The sequence below is a fragment of the Gavialis gangeticus genome, unplaced genomic scaffold (genome assembly GCF_001723915.1).
Source record: "Gavialis gangeticus isolate Ggan-Ray unplaced genomic scaffold, GavGan_comp1, whole genome shotgun sequence".
Classification (NCBI taxonomy): domain Eukaryota; kingdom Metazoa; phylum Chordata; order Crocodylia; family Gavialidae; genus Gavialis; species Gavialis gangeticus.
In genome coordinates this window covers 8,203,126-8,223,911 of record NW_017729017.1, presented here as the reverse complement: position 1 = coordinate 8,223,911, position 20,786 = coordinate 8,203,126, and the positions used below count along the sequence as shown (strand labels likewise).

At 48.5% G+C, this 20,786-nt stretch overlaps 1 protein-coding gene across 1 annotated transcript in view; it reads right to left on the bottom strand.

Moving 5' to 3' along the window:
• AHCY (adenosylhomocysteinase) overlaps nt 1-20,786 on the bottom strand; it is an 88,310-nt gene that overhangs the window by 23,038 nt on the left and 44,486 nt on the right. The window contains exons 6-9 of the mRNA XM_019513095.1: nt 17,416-17,528; nt 4,981-5,188; nt 1,787-1,874; nt 601-718 (exon numbers count right to left, since the gene is read on the bottom strand). Coding sequence (XP_019368640.1) covers nt 601-718; nt 1,787-1,874; nt 4,981-5,188; nt 17,416-17,528 — 527 coding nt within the window. The remainder of the gene's footprint in view (nt 1-600; nt 719-1,786; nt 1,875-4,980; nt 5,189-17,415; nt 17,529-20,786) is intronic.

The window sequence follows — 20,786 nt, the reverse complement described above, 5'->3', positions numbered from 1 at the left end:
CAGGGCGGCTAGGGTCTGGAACCAACTTCCAAGAGAAGTGGTGCTGGCCCCTACCCTGGGGATCTTTAAGAGGAGGTTAGATGAAAACCTTGCTGGGGTCATTTGACCCCAGTAATCTTTCCTGCCATGGCAGGGGGTCAGACTAGATGATCTACTCAGGTCCCTTCCGACCCTAGAAACTATGAAACTATCTTTCTGCAGCTCCTCTCTGTCAACTTCCTAAGGCCAGCTCTGCTTACTTGTTTACCAAACCTGAGAGGGCCAGCAGTCATATGCACTGCAACCTAGTGGCACTGCACACGCACACCCTTTTACATCTACTTCCTTCCCAACTCAAAGCTGCCTTCCCACAGATGATCATTACCCATTTAACAGTGCCATTATAAAACTTGGGTATGCCACTGTAAATTTGAATCTGCCTTCTCAAGTCAGTCACAAGACACAAAGCCAGAACATGACCTTTTTCCTAACAATGGTCCTGAACTAATGGGTCTCATGCATTAGTTGTACCCATTGCTCCAATGCTGTGCAGTGCAGATTTGCATCCTTTGCCAATTAGCCTGAGAGATAAAAGTAGAGCACTGCACAGGGATGACTTACCTGGGGCTTAACATTCACTTTCTCCACTGAATTCTCATTTAGCCACTTCACATCAACTTCCACATCAAAGTGGCCAATGTTGCATACTATGGCATCATCCTTCATCTGCTCAAAGTGCCTGCAAAAAAACCCAAAAACAGGCTCTGTCAATGGTCAGTACATAAAAAGAGAGGCTTGGTTTGGCTTGGCCTTCTGGCCCTAGGAGGCACTGCTGCAGCCTGACAATGTAGCAATGCTCTTCGAGAAAGGTCAAGTTCCAGTCCAGAGCTGCAGTGAACCACAAGGTGAGGCAATGACCATCTTGTGAGGACCAAAGTGTAAAACAAATTTGGGTGGGTTATTTAATCATAGTATCAACCCATTGTCACTGTTACCCTCTAAGGAAAATATGCATAAGTACAGCAGTACAGAGGGCAGTGGAGATGCATGGAATCATAGAAATCATAGAGAACTAGTGCTGAAACAACTGGAGGTGATCTAGTCCAACCCCCTGCTTGAGGCAGGAAGGTAAGATTGCCACATTTGGGATCAGGAAGGAATCAGGGTGACCCTGAGCAGAGATGCTAAGTACAAGAATGGAGATGCTGTGAGATAGGTGCTAAGATGAGGGGCAGATATGTTTTATGCTTGCCATGTGCACTCAAAAGTCTCACTCCTTTATGAGCCACAGCAAGATCTGTAATGGGCATAAAATTAGCCTGGACCTGTCCCAAAGTAACTTCCTCAAATTTAAACCTCTCAGTATAACTTTCATCATAAGGCTGGGGACCCTGAAATTAGGATCAAAAACAGTGAATCAGACATGGGTCAGAGGACTGTGCACCAACCTCATTGCCCCCCATGCTGCCTAAATGTCCCAGTCCTGACTTACAAGGCTCCTCTAAACCCTGGAGCCACCCCAAACAGCTCTACCAACAGCTGTAGTTACAAGACTCCTCTTGCCTCAACCCATGGCACCTCCCTAGCCTTATTCTGTGCCCTGCACCCCAAAGAGATCAAATATAATGTATGCAAATGTCCATTGGGACCAGGAGACCAAAATCCCAATTGCCTGCTCTTCAAAACTAAACCCAGCTCTCCAGGAATGAATGGCCACTGTGCTAACTCAGACTGTGCTGCTGACGACAGTCATTTTCAAAGTCTAGGTGCACAGGAAGTTTACAGTAAGCCAATGGTTGGATACTACCTGCTCTGCACAATGTCTGTGCATCCAGTAGTGGTGACAAAGATGTTCCCTTCTTTGCAGGCCTCCTCCATTGTTGTGACCTCATAACCTGAAAAGCAAAAGGAAAGATGTCAATTTTCTACTCAAGTGAGAACCCTTTTCCCATTAAGCTAAAAGTACCAACGGACTCAACTATTGCACTAAACAGGAAAGCTACCACTGGAGGAACAGTTTTCAAGTGAATTACTCTTTCAGTGCAAGTGCCTGTGAAGTTTAGATACCAACATAATTCCTGGTTTGGATTCAGTGGCCAAATTCTCAAAGAAACATGCACTTGGAATATTTACAGGCTCTGTGTGGGCATGCATAAGACCATGCAAATTGGGTAGCTAGACATACGTATATGAGGCACCCATAAAATACAAACTACTGCATAGCCCAGCCTAAGTTAATTCTTTATTACTCTCAAGCAGCGGCGGGAAATTATTTTAGGCGGAGGGCTGCTTACCAAGTTTTGGCAAGCTGTGGAGGACTCTATGGGTAGCCACTTGACAGGTGCCCTGCCCCCGGTCACCATCTTGGGACTGGAAGTCCCATCCCTAACTTCTCAGCTTTGCCACCGGAAGTCCCTCCCCTTAGCCCTGGAAGTACTCCTTTGGGGAAGAGGGTTTGCCATCTTAGGGGGAAAAAACAAGTTACATAATAAAAAACAAAGATCCATAATAATGTGTTTTAATTCAATTTTTAAAAATATTTTTGTTGTGATTTGTGTGCAATTGTGCTGTACATGCAGACAAGATTATATAATCTCAAAATACAGTCTTATGCTTATATGTTGTGTGGGGTGTGCAGGGATGTTGGGGATATGTGGATGTCTGTGTGTGAGAGTATTGGAGTCATATAGTGCAGACTGGCCAGCCAGCCAGCGGGCAGGCAGGAAAGTGGCAGCCAGGGCAGGAGGAGTGCAAGCAAGCAGGAGGGTAGGGCCTATACCAATGTCCTGGGACCTGCGCCAGCAGGCCCCAGAGCAGTGGCAGGAGTCTGTAGAGCTGGGCTGGGCCATGTCAGTAGGGAGAGAGGGGAGCTGGCCCGGCTCCATAGAGCCCCTGCCAGCCAGGACCCTGCTAGTGCTGACCCTGGGCTGCTGCTGGCTCACATATACCCGCTCACTCCCAGGGCCCCCGCTCCAGCCCCGCGGTACAGGCAGGGACCAGTGCGCAACCCTGATGCCGTGCACCCCACGCCCACGCATCCAAGCTGACCAGCAGCGGCAGGGAACAAGCTGCTGCTCAGCACGGGGAGGGGCAGGGGGGCCGCTTTTCACCCACGCTGAGCAACAGTTTGCTCCATGCCAGCACTGCTTAGCCTGGTCTCCATGTCTACTATGAGCTCTCCCATCAGGGCTGAGCAGCAGTGGCAGCAGCAACTAGGCAGAAACTGCTGCTCGGTGCGGAGGAAGACGCTCCCCCCTCCCCAACAGTGTTTGCTGCAGCTGCCGACCTGGAGCTCATGCTGCACTATGCTGCAGTGAGGCTGCTTCACCGCTACCTGGTGAACTACCCAGCAGCTGCTCCACATGGTCACTGCTGCCTCACTGGGCAGCACAGAGGCAGCGGTGAAGCAGCTGCACTGCAGCATAGCACGACACAAACTCCAGGCAGGCAGCTGCAGCAAACACTGCCGAGTGGCAGCAGCAAGGGGCAGGGGGAGGGGCTCTTTCCTTCACACTGAGCAGCGGCAGCTGGGAACAAACTGCTGCTCAGCGCAGGCAAAACGCAGCCACTCCCCACGTGCTGCAGCTGCTTGAAGCCTGCATGGGGCTGCCTGTTTCTCCTAGAGTCAGAACAGCCCCATGTGGGCTGTGAGCAGCTGCACCAGGGAGTGCTGACCATGGGATAGGATTGGGGGCGGTGGGCAGGCCTCTCTCACGCTGAGCAGTAGTTTGTTCCCCACTGCCACTGCTCAGCCCAGACAAGCAGTACGGGGTCAGAGCTGCATGCTCGTCCCCGCCTGTACTGCACGGCTGGGACACTGGGAGTGAGTGGGCATGCGGGAACCAGCAGCAACCAGGCAGGAGTGCAGGGCGTGTGCCGGTGCCCCAGGGTCAGTGCTGGGGGGGCCCAGAGCAGGACAACAGAAGCGTGGGCTCCCAACTGGCAGGGGCTCTATGGAGCCTGGCCAGCTCCTTCTCCTTGCTGGCACAGCCCAGCCCAGCTCCATAGACCCCTGCCAGCCCATGCCCTGCACTCCTGCCACCCTCCTCTGAGCCCCGCACTCTTGAATGCCGCTAGCTTCCATTTCCCCTGCCCTCATTTTTCTGCTTGCCTGCCCGCTGGCCACTCTGCACCATGTAGCTCCCAGCTGCGTTGCCGGACCATGGGGCTCATCACAAGCTGGCCCGCTGTTGATGACTTGGGCGATCCCTATGGTCCTCCCCTGCCTCCCCCCACCCTCCTTTCTTACTTGAATTTCCCATGCTGGTACAGGCACAAACAGCCTCACAGTCCTAGGCCAGAAGCCCCTGCTAGACAGGGGCTTCCGGCTGTGCAGGGACCAGCCCTGTTATTGCAGGAGTCTGCTTGGGCTTCCCCTGGGTCCTACTGCTCCTGTCTCCTGTCATCTTTGACAGGGGCAGATGAATATTATTTTTCTAAATTTTTTAGGGGCCCTGTGAGCCAGATACAGTGTCCTGGTGGGCTGGATCTAGCCCGTGGGCCATATTTTGCCCACCCCTGCTTTCAAGCATGGCTGCACAATGAGACTTATCCATTATACAATATAATGCAACGTTCAAGATAAGCAACACGATGACTTGGTATTTTCAAGGGGAGAGATTCTTTGGCATCTTAACCCAATCTTCAAGTTAAAGCTGTGTGAATGGAGGGTATCAACTCAACTCAAGAGCTGTTCAGAAATTGAGTTACAGCATCTTGAAACAGAGAGGTTCTATCCCAAAGTTTGAACGGTGAAGCAACCTCAAACCCAAGTAACCACCGAGAGAGGATATCATCAAACAGAAAAATAGAGTTTTACCCACTAATCACTCTCCCAGTCATATGGGAATAGTTCATTAAGGACACAATGACACTGGTGGCATCACCCTCACCCAAAGGGCAGAGAGAAATGCCATCCTAGTGACACTTGGTTCAGTTTCACTTAGTGCTCTGTAATGGGATACAGATATACAGGTGTTCTGTATCTCTCCAACATCTCACCTTCCATGGTTGCCTGCAGCGCATTGATTGGATCAATTTCAGTGATGATGACCCTAGCTCCAAAGCTTCTTAGGGCTTGAGCACAACCTTTGCCGACATCACCATAGCCTGCCACTATGGCCACTTTCCCAGCAATCATGACATCTGTAGCACGTTTAATGCCATCGATAAGGGACTCTCGGCAACCATAAAGGTTATCAAATTTACTCTGGGGAAGAAAGCAGCAATTTCAGAACAGACAAAGCAATCACTCAGAACAACAGGAGATACATGTTTCCCATTCTGAAAGGGCCTAAATACACTTACTATAAAAGTACCACAAACCAGGAAGTTGACATTCACCTAAATAATTTCAACCACCATCAGTTAAAGATAGGAGTCTACTTTACCATGTTTTCAGTTACGTTCTTTTAACTGGCTTTTTAATCCATATGGTTATAGCAGATAGCTGCTGTCACAAAAATCCCGATCAGGGAGTCCTCTAATAAAAAGACATAACATGTGGTTATTGCACCTATTGCTATAGCTTGGACTTGTGAAAACAACCTCTATGAGGTTACCACAAGTTATCAACCAAACGGTAAAGAATAGGAGTTTGCTGTACACAGGGGAATGGACAGCCTCTTGCATGTATGTGGTAGGGAGGCATTGCCTCAGATTTAAATTTCCAAAACTACTGCTCCATCAGCCTATGGATCATTGTTCCAAGTGTCACAACTGGACCTCAAACAAGCTGTACAGGACACCTGGCTAGTGGATTACCACACATTAGGACAGCGGCAATCTAGTTTGACTTCTGTTTTGCTGTTTCAAAGGGACAGTGCGTCTTTTTGTCCTTTCATTTCAAAGCTGTTCTGTTTCATTTAAACTGTTTCGCTGTTTTGACATTTTGCCCATAGGCTATAATGGAGAATCATGAAAATGCTTATAACTTTATCATTTCTTGCCTGATTCAGATGAAAATTGCAGGGACAGTAGCCCCTTCTGAGGGCACGAAGCCTCCCAAGTTTCAAGGAGATAGGTGCACGGAGTTTTGTGAAACCGCACCTCAAAATGTTAAAAGCAAAACTCTAATCACTTGCCGGCAGCAGCAGCTTGCTGTTATCCCGAGTGCAGATCCGGGGGTCTGCACTCCTGGGAAAAGTCCGGCACAGCCCCACTAGCCCTCCCAAGGGCATGGGTCCCCAGATCTGTGTGTGGGATGACAGCAGGCTGCCACTGCTGGCTGAGACCGGTGCTGGGTGCAGTGTGTGCCCAGCACCAGGAAGACTGCTGCTGCTGCTGGCCCCAGGCAGCAGCAGCAGCCTTCTATCATCCCATGCACAGATCCTGGGGCCCATGCCCCAAGGAGGGCCATGCTGGACACCTCCCAGGGGCGCGAGCCCCCAGATCTGTGCGCGGGATGACAGCAAACTGCTGACTGCCTGCAGCCAGTGGGCTACACTGCACCAGGGTGTTCAGGGCACAATGCAGCCCAGTGGCTACAGGCAGGTGGCATCTGCCACTCCCGGGGCTGCAGCAGGGGTGGCACCAGGCTCTTTCCGGCACTTGGTGGAAGCGCTGGGGGGGCACGTTGTGCTCCGTGTGGCTGGTGGAGCCGCTCAGAGTGCACCGGGCTGCACTCGGAGAGGCTCTGCCAGCTCCATGGAGCTGAGCCTGGCAGCAGGAGGCAGGGGAAAGCTACTGGCCAGGGGTGTGCTCATAGCCAGGGATGCACTACGAACGGCTCCACCACTGGCTCTCCCACCGCCTCTGGGCTGCTTCAAAACTCGAAACATTTCACAGAGTTCGTAGACATTAGGGCTGGAAGGAACCTTAGAAGATCATAAAGTCCAGCCCCCTGTCCCAGGGGCAGGAGGTCAGCTGGGGTCAAAGGATCCCAGCAAGATAGACATCCAAATGTTTCTTAAAAGAGTCCAAGGTAGGTGTTTGCATTACCTCTGGAGGTAGTTTATTCCAGGCCTTGGGGGTTCGGACAGTAAAGAAGCTTTTCTTTATGTCCAACCTGAAACGGTCTTGGAGGAGTTTGTGACCGTTTGACTGTGTCGTCCCTTGGGGCTCTCTGGTGAACAGGCTTTCCCCCAGATCCTGATGTACACCCCGTATATACTTATAGGCAGCCACCAGGTCCCACCTGAGCCTTCACTTTTCCAGGCTGAAGAGTCCCATGGTTCCCAGCCTCTCATCATAGGCCTGTTCTCTTGCCCTCTGATCATGCGCGTAGCTCTCCTCTGGACTCTCAAGCTTTTCCATGTCCTTTTTAAATTGTGCAGCCCAGGATTGGATGCAGTACTCCAGCTGCAGCCTCACCAAGGCAGAGTACAGCAGAAGGATGATATCCTGGGATTTGCTTGAGAAGCATCTATGGATACAAGCCAGAGTTTTGCTCACTTTACCAGCTGCAACATTGCATTGGTGGCTCAGTCATCTTGTGGTTAAATCATGACCTCCCCATCCCCCCCAGTCCCTTTTGGCCGTGGTGCTAGCAAGTGTAGCACTGCTGAGACTATAAGCATGCGGCAGGTTTTTTCTCCCAAGGTGGAGTACCTTGCATTTTTCAGTGTTGAATGACATCAGGTTTTCATCCGTCCATTTTCTGAGCCTGTTGAGGTCAACCTGGATCACCAGCCTATCCTCAGATGTGGATGTTTTACCCCAAATTTTGTGTCATCGGCAAACCTGGCCAGTCCGCTTAGCCAGTCTTCATCATTGATAAAGATGTTAAAAGAGTATAGGTCCAAGGATGGAGCCTTGCAAGACCCCACTGGTCACAGCGCACCACAGTGATTTACTTCCATCTATTACCACTCTCTGGGTCCGACCTCAGAGCCAGTTCCCCAGCCATTGAACTGTGATGTAGCTGAGGACGCAGTGGGCCAATTTTTCCATGAGGAAATGATGGGACACTGAATCGAAGGCTTTTTTCAAGTCCAGATATATGACATATATCTCTTCTCTCTTGTCCAGGAGATATGTCACCTGGCCATAGAAGGAGATGAGTGTGGTCAGGCAAGAACTACCCGCAACAAACCCGTGCTGGCTGTCCCTCAGGATGTTGCCATCAGCCAGTTTGTCAAGAATGGCATCTTTGATAACTCCCCCCCCCCCGAGATCTTCCCTGGGATAGAGTTCAGACTGATAGGCCTGTAGTTCCTTGGATCTACTTTCCTCCCATTCTTCAAGATAGGCACCTTGCCTTCCTTCCAATCTTCAGGAACTTCACCTGAGCACCACGAGTTCTTGAAGATCTGTGCCAGTGGCTGAGCTATAATGCCTGCCAGCTCCTTAAGTACCCTGGGGTGTAAATTGTCTGGGCCAGCTGACTTGAAGGCGTCCAGCCTCAAGGTGTTCCTTTACATGGTCTACAGTGATGTCGGGTAACAATTCTCCCTCAACCCTGGCCATCCCGTACCATGTTGAACAGGGCAGTCCCTTGCGGCTGGTGAAAAACTGATGCAAAAAACCCATTAAGCAGGTTGGCTTTTTCCTGGCCATCGGTTGTCAGTTGTCCCATTTGGTTTAGCAGGGTTCCAATGTTACCCTTGCTTCTGGCTCCCCACATATCTCAAAAAGGACTTTTTATTGTCTTTGATATGCGTAGCCAGCTGGAGTTCAGTCACAGCTTTGGCTTTCCTGGTTTGCTCCCTACAGGTCCAGACCAGTGCAGAGTATTCCTCCTTTGAGGCAATTCCAGTCTTCTATCCTTTATAGGTCTTTCTTTTTAGATGCAGGTGGGCCACAAGTTCTCTGCAGAGCCAAGGGGGCTGCTGTGCCCTTTTGCTACCTTTCCTCCACGATGGGATAGACATTGTTTGTGCTTTCACGATCGTTCCCTTGAGGAGCAGCCACTCACCCTGAACTCCCCTCCCCTTCGAGTCATGGTCCCCTCCTGAGCTTGTAAGCTTTCCTGAAGTCAAGGACTTCTGCAATGCTGACTGACTTGCCAGCTTTGTGGTGGATAGTGAAAGCAATCAGCTCATGGTCACCATCTCTCAGCTTCCCTTCAATCAACAGGTCGCTGACTAGATCATCCTTCTTTGCCAGTACCAGGTAGAGTAGCGCTTTGCCTCTTGTCAGTCCATAGACTTCTCGAGTCAGATAGAGCTCATACACACACACGAGGAAGCTTTGCAATCATTCAGATCTGGCCAAGTGCTCTTCCCACAAGATGTCTGGGTAGTTGAAGTTTCCCATGACAACCATGCACTGGGAGCGTGTGGACTCCTCCAGTTCCCTGGCAAATTCCTGGCTGAGCTCTTGATCCTGATTAAAAGGTCTGTAGTAGACTCCTACCACTGTATTCCCCATGCCATGTTCACCATGGATTTTAACCTAGATGGTCTTCAGTCATTCACCCTGGGTGCCAATGTCAGCTTGCAGAGACGTGTAGTTTTCCTAGACATAGAGAGCTACACCCCCCGCCTCTTATCTGCACGATCTCTCCTGCACCAGGTATAGCTGTCTATACATGTGGCCCAATCATCGTAGTTATTCTTGTTTAGCAATAGGACCAGTTCCTCCTGTTTGTTCCCCAAGCTCCTGGCATTGGTGTACAGGCATGTAAGTGTCCCATTGGAGGCCCTACATTCCCTACATTCCCAGGAGGACATCATTCCAGGGCTGGGGCAGGGGTGGATTCCCTTGAGTGCCTTAGTCTGCTGGAGTTGCAAAAGTTGCCCAGTGGGCTTGCTGTGGCAGTAGTCCCCTATCCCCTGGCGGGCTTAGTTTAAAGCCCAATCAAGCAGGTCAGCCATTCAGGCTGAGAAGAGCTTTCTCCACAGTGCAATGAGGTGGAGGCCATCTCTTCCCAGCAGACCACTGCCTCTCTCAACAAAGAGCGGACTGTGATCATGGAAGCCAAAGCCTTCACAATGACACTAGCACCGCAGTCTTTGGTTAACTAACTTGATCCTCCTCTCCTTCCTCAGCCCATAACCCAAAACTGGGTGGATTGAGGAAAACACCGCCTGTGCCACCAACCCCCTAAGTCCCACTCCCAAAGCCCTGTAGCTTCTCATGACCCGGCTGGGATTGCTCCAGGCTGCGTCATTTGTGCCCACACAGATAAGGAACATAGGGTAGTGGTTGGTGGGCTGTATGAGCTTTCAGATCCTCTCTGTTACGTCCCGAATACAGGCTCTCAGCAGGCAGCAGACCTCCCAGGGTAAGGGATCGGGCAGCAGATCGCACCCTCAGTCCCCATCAGGAGGGAGTCTCCCACAACAACTACTCTACGTGTGGCCTTAGGGAGAGCAGGGATGGTAGCTGTGAGTGGTCCTCCCTTGCCTGCAGGAGCTGGCAGCTCTGCAGGCTCTACCGGGGCTGCAAGAGGTACACACCTGTTGCAAAGCTCCAGAGAGGAGGAGACCCTGGTGCAGCGAGCCTTGGGGCCGTTGACCACATTGGTCCGAAGCCCTGGCTGGACAGTCTCGGAGATCTTGGAGTCCTCCCTTGTCCTGGAAGGTAACCTTGGTCTACCCTTAGCCTCCAGGGGGTGAAAGGCCTGGCAGTAGGTGTCTATCTCCTGCTTACCATCCCTGATTGCACACAGTCTCTGGACTGTAGTCTGGAGGTCTGCTATCTGGTGCCACAGAGACTCCAAAGTGGAGCAAACCTCGCAAGGGGCAATGGCCATGCTCCTTGTCCCATGTGCCTGGAATTGTGCCAGGCAGCCCCCACAGCCGAGAGCCAGAGGCTCGGTCTGCATGGAGATCAGAACCATGGGTTCCGTCTGCATGGAGACCTCAGAAGTGCCAGACAGGGAGGCCTTCGACTCCAAGGGGACCCTCACGTGGCCATCTGCATTGTGCTGCTGGTAGTCAGACACAATGCGTGCCCTCATTTTGTTTCAAAGCCATGTTGAAGCCTTTTGTTTCATTTTGATTTCGCTGTTTCAAGCTCAAAAACGTGTTGAAACAGCTTCAAAGCAAAACACCCATGAAATCCTCTCAGTTATGCTGGAGAGTACTAGCCTAGATCAGGCTACAGTGAGGTGGGTTGGCAACTGGCTCAGCAACCGATCCCAGTGAGTAGTAATTGATGGGATGGCCTCACCATCTCCAGTGGTGTCCCCCAGAGATCAGTGGTTAGGTCCGTGCTCTTTAACATTTTTATCAATGACCTGGATGAGGGAGTGAAAAGCGCAATGATTAAGCTTGCAGATGATATACCAAGCTATGGGGACAAGCAGGCACGTCCAAGAATAGGACAAAGATCCAGGACGACCTTGACAGGCTGGTCCTATGGGCTGAACGTAATCAGATTAGGTTCAACAGAGAGAAGTGCCAGGTCCTTCATCTGGGTAGGAAGAACCCTCACCATATCTATACAATGGGTGGTGGTCCACTGGCTAGCACTGCATCTGAAAGGCACCTGGGGGTGACAATTGACCAGAGGGTAAATACAAGCCACCAGTGTGATGAAGTGACCAGCACAGCAAATAGGACTCTGGAGTTCATCAGCAGATGTGTCGCCAATAGATCCAGAGAGGTGCTCCTCCCCCCTCTATTTGGCACTGGTGAGGCACCACACTTCAAGAAGGATGTAGACAAGCTCGAAAGAATGCAGAAGGGTCACCCACATGATCAAGTGCCTGGGGGATAGGTCTTATGAGGAGAGACTTTGGGGATCTAGGTTTGTTCAGTCTGAGTAAAAGAAGGCTGAGGGGTGACTTGATAGCCGCCTACAGATATGTCAAGGGAAAACACCACAATCTGGGAGAGCAACTTTTCAGAAAAGCACCCCCTAGAAGGACTAGGACCAATGGCCACAAGCTAGCTAAAGAAAAGGTTAGATATAAGGAAAAACTTATTTTCTGTAAGGGTAACTAGAATCTAGAACACATTTCTACAGAGGTGGTGCAGTCACCATCCCTGGTAGTGTTCAAGAGGAGGCTAAACAAGCACCTCGTTGAGCTCGTTTGAATCCAATTACCTCCTGCCCATTGCAGGGGACCAGACTTGATCTTACAGGTCCCTTCTGGTCCCTCTTTTTATGATTCTAAGTATGAAGTCCTGCACTTAGGGCAGAACTGGGGACTGATTGACTAAGCAGCAGCTCTGCAGAAGAGGACCTGGGGGTTACAGTGGTCAATAAACAGAATATGAGCCAACAGAGTGCTCTTGTTGCCAAGGAGGCTAATGGCATACCAGGCTGCCTTAGTAGGAATGTTGCCAGCAAATCAAGGGAAGTGATTATTCCCCTTTGGCATACTGTGTTCAGTTTTGGGGCCCCCACTACAGAAAGTATGTGGACAAATTGGAGAGAGTCCAGTGGGAGGGCAACAAAAAGGTTAGAGGGCTGGGGAACCTGATTTATGAGGCAAGACTGAGGGAACTGGATTTATTCAGTCTGCAGAAAAGAAGATGGGAGTGGGATTTAATAACAGCTGTCAACTACCTGATGGGTGCTTACAAGGAGGATGGAGCTAGACTGTTTTCAGTAGTGGCAGATAACAGAACAAGAAGCAATGGTCTCAAGTTGTAGCAAAGGAAGTTTAAGTTAGATTTTAGGGAAAATCTCTCATGAAGAGGGTAGTAAAGCACTGGAACAGGTTATGCAGAGAGGTTTTGGAATTTCCATCTCTGGAAGTTTTCAAGACCCGGCAAGACAAAGCTTTGGCTGGGATGAGATAGCTGGGGATTGTCCTGCTTTGAGCAGGGGGTTGGACTAAATCAGCTTCTCTCAACCCAGGGTTGTAACCCAAAAGTGGGTCACAAGAATATATGAAAGGGCTGTGGCCAAACTTTAAAAATGGATTCTCCTTCAAAGGAGAAAAATGTGGGAAGCCACAGCTTTTCCCTTGAAGGCTGTCAGAGTTCCAGCTTGCATGGGGCTGTTTGTGCCCCCCCCCCCACACACACACACACTTGGGGGCTGGGGCCTGAGGGCAGTAGTTTGGGAGTGAGGGGCACTGGGTCAGGACTGGCCACTGATGTTTATAAATGGGTCCTGGTACAAAAAAAGGTTAAGAACCCCTGGACTAGATGACCTCCTGAGGTTCCTTTCCACTCTCACTTTCCATGATCCTATGGCTCCCTGAGCGGTGTCAGACACTGCTGCAATTCCCAGACCTGGTTCTACCAACACCTGGACTTAAGAATGAATTACAATCCCCACCTCATAAGACAAAGGAATATGAAAGCAGAAGAATGGAATGATTCTACAGCTCGGAATATCCTCGGACTAGGGAATGTGGCTATTTCAACTGAATGCAGAACTTGGCCGCTTTCTGTTCATGCATTACTCGAGTGATCACATACTGTACACCATGGTCTGAACTGGCACTGTAATTTCTGTAAATCACAGATCGCAGGTTACTATTGCTATACACAATGTGATCATGTAAGTGTTCTCTTCCATAGGAACAGAACTAAGATTTCTGTATTCAGAAGCACAGAGTGTTTTGAAACCTAAAAATAAGGCAGACACTACTAGACATTCATAAAAATAATGTTGCATTGAAGAACCAAGAGAAAGTCAGATCTCAATTTTATCTTCTATACAAATCAGTCAAAGTTAAGAATTGCCTATAAGTGACTGCTGTAATGTTACAGTTAATAAAAGATATGCAAGATGCAGCTATAGCTCACGCTGCCAGGCTGTCTCTCCTGCCAGTGGAGTCCATAGTGAGCAGTTGCATATTCCATACTACAAGGCCTGGCCCTTTGCTTCCAGTAGCAGGGGCTCATTCACAATCCTCACATACCGCCCAATCAGGAAAGTTGTTACAAAGACACAGGCTTAATGTTCCTCTTACAAAGATCCCAATACGTGAAAATTCAAATTCCTAAGGCAACCTCAATTTAAAAAAAAAAAGTCTGCACCATATGGAAGTACTGGCCATATCCCACCATTCCTAACCTCCATCCAGGCTCCTCTTAGGTCCTCACCCTCCTAAAGAGAAAAAGCAGCATTTGGGAGATACGATTCTCCAGCCCCAAATCTTTTGTTTAGAACCAAAGAATCCCATTGTGGGCATAGTCCCAGGGGAGTGACATTAGCAGAGTGCCAGATGCAAAAGTGGGTTTGTGGTGCCCAAGAAAGGCTTTTAAGGGAAGGATGCTTCAATATTCCCCACCCCACCACCCCCTTTCCCTAATAAAATACTGCCTCTGTTACAGTTTATTGTTTATGCAAAGGTGGTAAGAAGGAAAAACTCCAACGTTGGGGAAAAAGTGTTCTGAGAAGAGACTCTAAACTCAAATCATGCGCTTTCAAAGGACCTCTAACTACAGACAGCATGCATCATGGAGTATTTAGAGGCCAAAAGCAACACTTGAAATTAAGCATTATTTGACACTAGAATAAAAGTTAGCTCAGCTCTAAACAGCTCCAACAAGGGTTGCTAGAATCATCTGAGTTTCCAAAACTACCTAATAAATAGGCTGCACTGCAGATTCTTCTGCTCTTGTAGACTTAAAAATAATGCTGGAGAAATATGCTTCTTCCCAACTGCAATTAATTCCTACCCAATGGACAGGAGACTAAGAATCACAGGCATGCCCTTCATGGCCAGGGGAGTGAGGTAAGCTATTCATGTGGAAAACCGGAGGGAAAAAAAAAGTGGGCCTAACAATAATTAAGACAGTGATTCTCAACCAGAGTCCTGTGGCATCCTGGGGTGCCTTGAGACCCTTTCAAGGGTGCCACAGGTTGCCGTGTAATGCTAGCACTGCTACATGTGCAAACATGATGCACAAAAGAAACCCATAGATTTCAAATAGGGATCCATAGTGGTAAAAATATGCTGACATGTTGTGGTCTGAGTTTTATGCAACAGAATTGCTCCATTATTTTTCTGTAGTCAAAAAAACAAATGAAAAACTAAGAGGTGACATTTTCTGAGGGGTGCCTCAAGAATGTCTCAAATCTGAAAGAGTTGAGAACCACTGAATTAAGGAAAGAGGGATTGAGACAAGACATGGAATTGCCTATGCATTTCACTCATTTACATGTTAATGAAGCAAACAGTAAACAGAGGCAGAGCTTGAGATGGGAGCAGAAATGGGTGGAATACAAGGAGGGACAAAGGTGTAGTGAATGTTAATGAACCTAAACCAAAGTGTATAAGTGTGGGGAAAAAAAGCCATCTCCATTCTGAATAAAGCTGTTGCAAGCAATGTGTGCATGTAGTGTTTGCTCCCTGCTTGCTCTGGCTACTAAGTAACAGGATCCATGAGCAATTGGATCGTCATCTCCCTAGTCGTTGGCCGCTGCATAGAGTTGGGGTCTAACAGCATCTACCCATATTTTAAAGTGTCTAAATCTGACCCGTTTTTCTACCCCCAGGATGAAGTCTCAAGCTATCGATACAAGTTGGCAAGACGCACACTCCCTTCCAGAACTAAAGCTCACTTCTGGAAGTTTCACAATAGTTTAAGACTAACTTGTTCAAGTCACTCTCTTATTGATGTTGAGGTGTAAGGGGAGGGGTGGGGAGGCTATAAACATTGTCTAGTGCAGCGGTTCTCAAACCATGCAACATATACCACCAGTGGTATGCAGACAACCTGGAAGTGGTATGCGGAAGGCCAGGGGGAGGGGCTGCACGCACCAAGCCCAGCAGCATCCTGCTGCACATGGCCAGGAACACAGCGCTGCCTGTCAAGCAGCACCCAGTAGGTAAGTGCGTTGGAGTGAAGGGGGGGCAGATCAAGGCCTCCACGGTGAGGGAAGTGGGGGGGGCAGAGACAGGGGCTGGGATGAATAGGCCCCTGGGGAAGGTGGTGCAACAGTCAGAGGCTAGGCAGCTCATCCAGGGGCATGGGGGGCTCCCACCATTACGCGTACCCCGGGACAGGCAAGGGGGGCACATGCCCCCCGGATCTGTGCATGGGGCAGAGGTGGGCTGTGGCTGCACACAGGGCTCTGCACCACACTCCCACTAGCCCAGGAACCTCACACGATGCCATGCATCTGCCGCGCACTGGCTGCACTGCATCCTCTGCCTGTCCAGTGGTGGCAGGCACGTGGCATCCTGTGCGGCTCTGGAGGCAGCAGTAGCACAGTGCAGAGCACAGCAGCAGCCCATTGCTCCCCAGGGGTTCTCTTCCCTTGGGCTGGCTTGCCCTGTCCTCACAGCAGGGCCTGCACAAAGGTGGCCTGGGCCTTTCCAGGGATGGGGGGGCCTCCCCCAACTTGACACACTCCAGGGCAGGCATGGGAGGCATGTACAGCCAGCACACAGAAGGCACATGGTATTCCAGGGCAGCGACAGCCTGGAGCAGAGCCCAGTTTGCAGGAGGCTGCCTGCCTCTGTCCCACACACAGATCCAGGGGGCATGCCTGTCCTAGGGTACACACAGTGGTGGAGAGCCACACCACCCCCAGTACGCCTGGATAAGCCACCCGCTGCTCTGTCCCAGTCAGTCAGCCTTGGCCCGAGGGTCCCATCCACCCCCGCCCCTGCTCCACTTCTTCCCTCAATGTGGGAGTTTTGATCTGCCCCTCCCCCTCCACCAACTTACCTACAGGGCCCTATGTATGTCTGTATGCAAGTCTGTCACTCTCAAGCCACAGCACCCCCAGCCCTGCTGCTGCCCCTTACTCCTGACCCACAGTACCCTGCATCCTGCCAGGGCGTGCATGGATCCCCTCCCTCCCCAGGTTCCAAACCCCACATGCACCCCCACAGCCCCTATACCTTCCTACTAGAGACATCCCCAAAAGCATCTCTGGATGGGTAAATTTATATTGTCTTTTTTTCCAATTTACAATCATTTTATATGGCTACTATACCTGATAAAACAATGTTTTATGATTACTAAAAATTTTGATCTTGTTTTAATACAGTCTGTTACCCATGTGTATGAAAAATTTGCTGGTGGTACTTAAGGCTGTATCATTTTAAATTGGTGGTACTCAGTCTGTCAGATTTTGGAAACCACTGGTCTAGCGGAAAGGCCACTATATACAGAGTCTGAAGAACTAGATTCTTAATCCCGGCTCTTCCCCTGACCACTTTGTGATTTTGGATAAGTCACTTCACTACCCTCTGCCGATTTGCCCTGCCACCCTTTATCTGTCTTGTTTACATGGACTGTAAAATCTTCTGGACAACAATGAGACTCATTCTAAAAATCCTGATCTCCACTGGGAGAGTGGGATCCCCACTGTCTTGGTGCTGCTATACTACTAATAAATGAAGAGATACATCTAACACACAAACATGTCAATGACACCCCAAAAAATAGAGGAAGGCCATTTGAACTGCCACATTTCATTAATTCAGACACATCCCAGACCCCTCTACATACTCACCCCAGCCACCTGTCAAAATCTATTTCTCATCACGCCCCTAAGTACAGCCAGCTTCATTTAGCAAGAACAAGAAAAGTACCAACACTCAGGCAGGGAAGCAAGGAGACTGTTTTCTAACATTAACATATTGTTTATCAGTGCCATCGGGCAGCTTTAGAGCGATGGCTGCTTTACCTTGGTGACGGAGTCATTGACGTTGATGGCTGGCACTTTTAGGGTCCCATTGGCCTTCATCTTATACAGATTATGAACCCCAGTGGTTGTTTCTTCTGAGATGCCTTTAATTCCTGCAGGGGAGAGGAGAAGAATTCAAAGTGATATACTGCAAACAGACAAGTCCAAATATAGACACAGTTTTACTAAAAAAGCTTCCTTTAAAATAAATCTTTTGCAAGAAGGGAAGAAGCGATAATGTCCCTCTACTGCAGTGTTTCTCAACCTGTGGGTTGCGACTGCAAAGTTGGTCACAAGAATATATGAAAGTCACAGACAAACTTTAAAAATGGATTCTCCTTTAAAAGGATAAAAAAAATGTAGCAAACTGTAGCTTTTCCCTTGCAGGCTGGCAGAGTTCCAGCCTTCAAGGGGCTATTTGGGGCCCCCTATGCCTCACACACCCACCCCCTGGCCGCACACACTGGAGAGCTGGGGTCTGGGGGCAGTGGGTCCGGAGTGAGGGGCACTGGGTTGGGACTGGCCATTGATGCTTACAAATAGGTCCTGGTACAAAAAAGGTTGAGAACCACCGCTTTACTACACTGTTTGAGTCTAAAATAAACACAATCGGTGAAATCCTGAATACCTGCAATATCCAACAGTCTGCATTAGAAGAAAGCTGTTGAAAACCCCTTCTCAGACCTCCGTCCCATCACTCCAAAGAGACAATTAATTACTTCCCCTCCTATTTTGCAGCACTGTGGCAAGTCAATATTGCAACTCATAGGTACCACCTAACATACCTATGCACCACTACTTGAATGCCTGACCTCCTTTTAATGTCTATCCAAATACCACCCCTGACAGCCAGTGTGGAAAAACACTCTGGAACAATGATCCCTATTATGCTCCCATTTTGCATATGGGAAGGAAACAAATTCTATAGCCCGAGGTGGGGCAGGCCCTACGGTCACAAATACAGCATCCAGACCATCTGAGTCCAAAGCAGAGCTCACATTGCCAAATAGCAGCTTCTCCATTACTGACAGCCTCCATTAACTAGAGTAAAGTCAGGTGGGTTACAGCAGTGTTCACCACACCTGCTGGCTGAGCTTCAAAGATGTTGCTTTTATATGCTTGTGAGAGGAGGATGATTAGCCAAATGTATTTAGAGAAACCACTTCAAAAAGAATATATTTCTTGAGGGAATGGAGCCTGCAGTCAGATTTAGTTAGCTTGAAAGGTTACAGTCTGGGATAAGTCCTCAGGCTGGGGGTCAGGGAAGCAATTTCTCTTGGGCAAAAATATGGATTCACTTTGGACTTTAAACTCACTGGCACTAAATTGCAATACAGCAACCACAGACTGCTCCCTCAGTCAGCGAACACCACATGAGTCTCCAATGAGACTTTGCTCAGCTATTAGTAATAAAAGGGCTGCTGGAAAGGGTAAGACAAAGAATTTCTCCATGCAGTATGAAACACAAAACCTGGCCCCTCTAAAGCACTGTAAACAATCTAGTGACTGACAGCCAAGACGAATGATCTCATGCACATTCCAGTGTCTACATGAAGCCTTGCAAAAGCAAGCCTGCAATGCATGTTTCTAAGTAAGCACTTTGATGGCAAAAATATGGCTTGGTGGACTGGGCCTAAGTCTGGAATTCAAGAATGCCTAGATTCTGAATTTGTTTTGTCACTAATCCTATGACCTTGCTTAAGACACTTAACCTCTTTGCTTCCCCATCTGCAAAACAGGGAAAATACCCATTTCAGAGTTTTGAGCAGAGTTTCTAAAGAGTAGCTCAAATTTGTGGGAACTTTGGAAGGGTATAGTGCTGTGGAAGAGCTCAGTCCTGTCAAGCCTAAACCTAGCAAGCTAAGATTCAAATTAGGAGGCTGCTATTCCTGTTTTCTCACTAATAGTAACTGATCAGCTACATCAGAATTTTAGTGGAATTCTCTTTCACTATGAAAGTATTAGTTACTATCACTAAACTTTGGCTTTCAAGGGAATTTCCAGCAGGATTTAAAACCCACAAAGGTAGACTTCTAATGTAGTCAAGTCACTGTGCTTCACTGACAGGCAACGGGACTCAGGCTCCTAAATCACATGAGGAATTCTGAAATTTTTACTCTCAAGGTCCAGCCTGCATGTTTAGGGTTTGGGGTTATTTGCCTGGAGTTAAAAAAAATGAAGCCAGTACGAACTTTATTTAATTTTTATTATAAAGTTCTAAAACCCACAGGAAAAAGAATGTCTGTTAAGCAGCCTGACAAACCAACACAAGTAGCATCTCTATATAACACAGCTGACACCATACTAGCTAATTTGGCAAGGGGGAGGAGGGAGGTAGAAACAGATGAAAAGTGTAATACATGCAAAAATTCTACATACATCTAAGACTTATGGAGAAAAATTACTGCCTTCCACATTATGGCCTTGGAAGTTTTTGATCCACTGAAGCAAAATTTATGGGACACCTTTTAATAAAAATAGGTTTTCTACTGAGAAGGCTGTAAAGTAGCTCTCCAAACATTAAACTTCTCATAAATTGCTCTGTTCACACACAGTTATACTACTGGAAGAAAGCTTAGCAAGGAATTATCTTCACATACACATGTTCATATAAGATTATAGCTCAGGTTGCAAGCAGTACTGGGTATCTGTGTCAGCTATCATTTTGCAAAGTTCTTCCCAGTCAGAACAAGACTTTGTTCTCCCTTATTGTGCAATACAAGCAATCATTATTCCCAACTCAGTCATAGCATTGCCATGTCATTCAAAGAATTTTACAAAAAGTGTTGATGGTATCCCTATTTGATAAAGAAGGGACGCTGAGGCATAGGGAAGTGAAGGGACTTGTCCAAGGTCGCCTAGGAAACCACTGACACAAACCCAAGACTCTTAAGTCCCACTTCAGAGTTCTATCCACTAGGATATATTAGTTTGATCTTTTGAGGATGGGGAGCAGACTTATGCCTGGAATAATATTATTTTGGTTATTCCATCAGAGCTGTTCATGAACTATATTTGGTTTGGGGAAAAGGAGAAGAAATGTAACATGCAAACTATTCAGCTTGCTGCCATCAACTGAACCTTGTTTATTACTTTAATAACAGGGTAGACTTGCACCTTATAGATTAACAAAATTATACACACACCACAGGTTTTTTTGAGCTGGAGCTCCCTTCAGATGTGAAAGGCCATGCACAAACCAGCATATAAATGGGGAGGGTGATTTAAATATGAAGGTACAAAGGGAGGGGTAGAGAGAGGAAAGGAGGCGGCAAACAAGCAGTCAAACCCACAGGAACAAAGGAGTCACAACCATTAATTCACTTTAATGGCCTAGTGCTGGCCACGGGTGATGACCTGGTGAGGGGGCT